Consider the following 4,411-nt stretch of genomic DNA (forward strand, 5'->3'; position numbering starts at 1 on the left):
ATACATTTGCAATATCTTTAGAATTAGTTACTTCATCATTTTCTTCATCATTTGTGGTTTTAATACTTGTTATATTCATGCTTTTAGTTTTGCCAGGAATAATTAATTTGATATTTTCCCATATCTTTTTCTGATCTTTTGTATTGAGTTGTTCAGAAAAAAATTTCTTCTTACTTTTTCGATGTTCATAATTAACTTGATTTCTTAATTTTCTATATTCAGGCCAAAGCTGAGGCCTAATTTTCTTATTTATTTTTCTTTTTAATGCATCTCTTCTTCTGATGAGAAGTACAGTATTACATTTTTAGTTAGCCATAGACTGTTTTTTTGGCGAACTCTTTTACGTTTAATGGGTGCATTTTTATTTGCAATATTAAGAAAGGTTTTTTGAAAGAAATCAACAGCATCATCAACATCAGTATACTTCTTAATTTCAGCCCAATTTGTATTAATTAAGTCAGTTTTAAATTTATTTTCATTAGAATGTTTATAATGTTTTAAATCTATGGTTACTTTTCTCTTTGTATGCTTTTCCAAATTTGATGTAGATAGCGGAGTGGTCACTAAGACCAGTATGGAGTACACCACTGTTAGTTATTTTTTCTGGCGATGAAACATAAATATGATCAATTAAAGTACTAGAGTGATCTGTAATTCTTTTAATTTTAAAGATGTATTGTCCCTTTGACTAATACAATTTTTTTTTTTTACAATATTTCGAAAAAAAGTGGGTCATTTAGAAGTATCATAATAGTTTTTAACTTTCACCAAAAATTAGTCAAGAAAAAATAATTTAACCGAAATACAGACGTTTTTTTGTTCAAAGTCAAAGTTTTCGATCAAAACATATATCATAATGCAACGCGCTTGTTTGGCTACTCTGTATGCATAATCATAATTATCCCTCGGAAGCGAGGGAAAAGAGGAGGGAGAAAGCTCAGGAAAAAAATTGCGGTGAGAATAACAAATCGTGACTGCGAAATGAGAGCTTTGAATCGTGGGGTTTTTAATAAGAACTTGATCAATGTTCAAGTAAAAAAGGCAAAGAATTTGAATAAAGGTTGTCCAAGATTGTTCTTAACCAATGCTCGTTCTATTAAAAATAAAATGGATGAATTTGAGGCCACATTATTAAAATACAAGATTGACATTGCTACGGTTACTGAAACTTGGTTAAATGATGAGATTGAACGTATTGCACACATTCCAAAATTTAAATGTTTGTTTAAGAACCGTAATCATCGGCGTGGAGGAGGTGTCGCTATTTTCGTGAATGACAAGTTTAACGAACACGAAGTGAATGAGCATAATTTGTGCCAATTTGAATGTTTATGGACAAATATATCATATGTGAATAACAATAAAACCCATAATATCTTTATTGGAGCTGTATATTACCCTCCTTCAGCCCCAGGTGCTGATGACATCATTGAACATATACTCAACACGGTTGACGAGATTCGTCTAACTAACCCAGATTCACCGATGATAATCCTAGGCGACTTTAATTATTTGAACATTGATAGTCTAACAGAACAACTTGGGATGGTACAAATCGTTGATTTTCCAACTCGTGACGTTTCGCTACTTGACAAGGTTTTTATGACCCATCCAGAACTATATACAAAGCCTAAAAAATGTACACCCCTTGGGCGTAGTGACCATAGTAGTATTATCATTCATCCTTGCCATGAGTTGCCGCCATCCAAATATATGCGTATGCAAGTTAGACCATACAGAGAGACGTCAGTAAGATCGTTTGGACAATGGATAACCAACTATAACTGGAACTGGATGTTCGATCGTAACTTATGTATAAATGAGAAAGTAAATGGTTTTTTCAATGTCTTAAAAGGTGCATATAATCACAATTTCCCTGTCAAGCAAATAAGAAAAAGAATAGCTGATCGTCCTTGGATGACTCAAAACGTTCGTCGACTACTTGATGCAAGGCAACGAATGTATAACAACTGTACTAAAGCTGAATGGAGAGAAACACGCAATGCTGTCCAGAGAAGCATTCGTTCAGCAAAGAAATTTTTTTATGATAAATCAATGCGAGGCCTTAAAAATAATGATCCGGCAACATGGCATCACAGTGTACGTAAACTGTGCAATCTAAAAAATCGAACCATGCTAAAATTCCCTGGCCACTCAAATCAAGATCTTGCAAATGATATCAATAACCACTTTGCATCTGTGTGCCAACAGCTTCCCCCAGTTGATGTAAATGCTCTTCCTGCATATTTTCCTTCACCTGAACCCCCGCCAAAAATTTTTCCTGGACAAGTCAGACGATTGATTAATAAACTAAAGTCAAAGAAGTCTAGTCACCCTGATGACTTGCCAATTAAACTTATAAAAGAATTCGCCTTTGAAATTGCTACCCCACTTGCCCATATTTTTAATTGTTGTCTTAATGAAGGTGTATTTCCCGAGTTATGGAAGTTAGCAACAGCCATTCCTGTTCCAAAAGTTCCTAATGTAACATCATTTCAAGACCTCAGGCCAATTTCACTTACCCCCATCTTTGCCAAGATGTTTGAGTCATTCCTTACTGATTGGGTGACTAGTGACATTCATCAACATTTAGATATTAAACAATTTGGTTGCCGTAAAGGCTCATCTACTAGCCATTATCTTGTGGACATGATTCAGTCTGTAATTAGTGATATTGTAAAAGGTGATTCTTTTGTGGATATTTGTGCCGTTGATTTTACGAAGGCCTTCGACCGAATTGACCATACGGTCATTGTTAGAAAGCTAGTCGACATCAGAGTGAGAAAATCTATTATTCCCACCATCTGTAGCTTTCTGACGGATCGTAAAATAAATACTAAACTTAGGTCAGAGCATCCAAAATGTTGTATACGTTATATATCCTTAGAAGGGCCAATGTACCAGTTCATGATATGATATCCGTTTATGTTTGTTATATTCGCCCAATCTTGGAATACGCCTGCCCTGTGTGGCATGGAAGCATCAATAAGGCCCAAATATCGACCATTGAAAGAGTGCAAAAGAGAGTTTTACGTATTATTCTGGGTCCCGCTTTCCTTACGTATGATTCAGCTCTTGAGCTTACTGATATGACCACTCTCGCATCCAGACGAGAGACGTTGATTCAAAAATGTGGAGAAAGGCTCTTGAAATCGGAATTGTACAGAACTATTTTGCCCGACTACCGCATTATTACTAGAGAGCTTAGATCAACCACGGTAGATAAACATCTAATTAATATACCTGTTTGCAGAACTAACCGTCTTAAGACTTCGCCTGCCCTTACCATAAGTAGAATCCTTAATTCAAACAGTACCTGATCACGCTGAAGATGGCTATGTTATAAATATTTACATATATAGGCCTATGCATTTGTATAAATTTGGTAATCTTTTTAACATAACATAATTTTATTTTTTTAACTGATTTTTTCAAATTTTTTAATGTTTTGTATAAATTTTTGTATTTTTTTAAATGTTTCTGTTTCCATATGTTTATATATATATTTTTGTAAATCAACAATTTCAGCCTTCGGGCTGCATGTTTTTTATTGTATAAACCTGAATAAATAAAAAAAATAAAAATAAAACTTTCTCGCGATCTGTGTGAAAACACTTTCTCAACCGCGATGAGTTGTAAACAAACATAATAAGCATCATGCATAATGCATACTCGTGGTTTGAAATCTTTGTTTACTTTTGCTCGTGACGATTTTCCAGACGAAATGTAATCAAATTAATTTACCTGTTAATTACGTAAACTTTTTTATTTTTGGCTCGAATTTTCGATTTAAAGTGAATAACTTTAATATTACTTTGATATGGCCAATTTAAATTTAGAATATTTTTTTTTTTCATTTTTTGTGTTTCAAGGGACAATACATCTTTTTAAAGTATGGTAAGATGGAGTTGATGATAGAAGGTCACAGTTGATGTCCCCAATTAAAATAATTTCATTATCAGTATTATTTCTTTCAATTTTTTTAAGAATGTTTTCAAATTCATCAAATGTATCAGTACATGAATTAGGTGGGCGATACCATGCAATAATTAAAATAGGTTTCCTCTTTAGCTTAGTTAATTTGATAAAAATTACTTCAAGATTAGGACTCAGTAAATTTTCTAAAATTTCATAAATGAAAGAACAGTTATGACTTATATATACTGCTACACCCCCTCCTTCTCGTTATCCTTCATAACAACATTAAAACCATTAATCTCAATTTCATTGTCGCTTATAGTATTATCAAGACGTATTTCATTTAAAGCTACAATGTCAATATTGTTATTTTCCATTAATTATTTGATTTCATCAAATTTTCCAGGGAGGGTAACGATGTTTAAACCTAAAATATTAAGCCCTTCTCCATTAAATACATTACCAATATTGTTATTTTCCATTAAGTATTTGA

At 33.0% G+C, this 4,411-nt stretch overlaps 1 protein-coding gene across 1 annotated transcript; it reads left to right on the plus strand.

Annotated features, from left to right (window-relative positions):
• Positions 1 to 981: 981 nt before the first annotated feature.
• On the plus strand, positions 982 to 2,916 carry LOC140051969 (uncharacterized). The gene has a single exon (XM_072097329.1). The coding sequence runs from the start codon at positions 982 to 984 to the stop codon at positions 2,914 to 2,916; it is 1,935 nt and encodes a 644-aa protein (XP_071953430.1).
• The last annotated feature ends 1,495 nt before the right edge of the window (positions 2,917 to 4,411 follow it).

Source organism: Antedon mediterranea, chromosome 6 (assembly GCF_964355755.1).
Source record: "Antedon mediterranea chromosome 6, ecAntMedi1.1, whole genome shotgun sequence".
Lineage (NCBI taxonomy): Eukaryota > Metazoa > Echinodermata > Crinoidea > Comatulida > Antedonidae > Antedon > Antedon mediterranea.

Excerpts from the sequence above, each read along its gene's own strand:
- LOC140051969 (XM_072097329.1), top strand. The coding sequence starts at position 982 with ATGAGAGCTTTGAATCGTGGGGTTTTTAATAAGAACTTGATCAATGTT.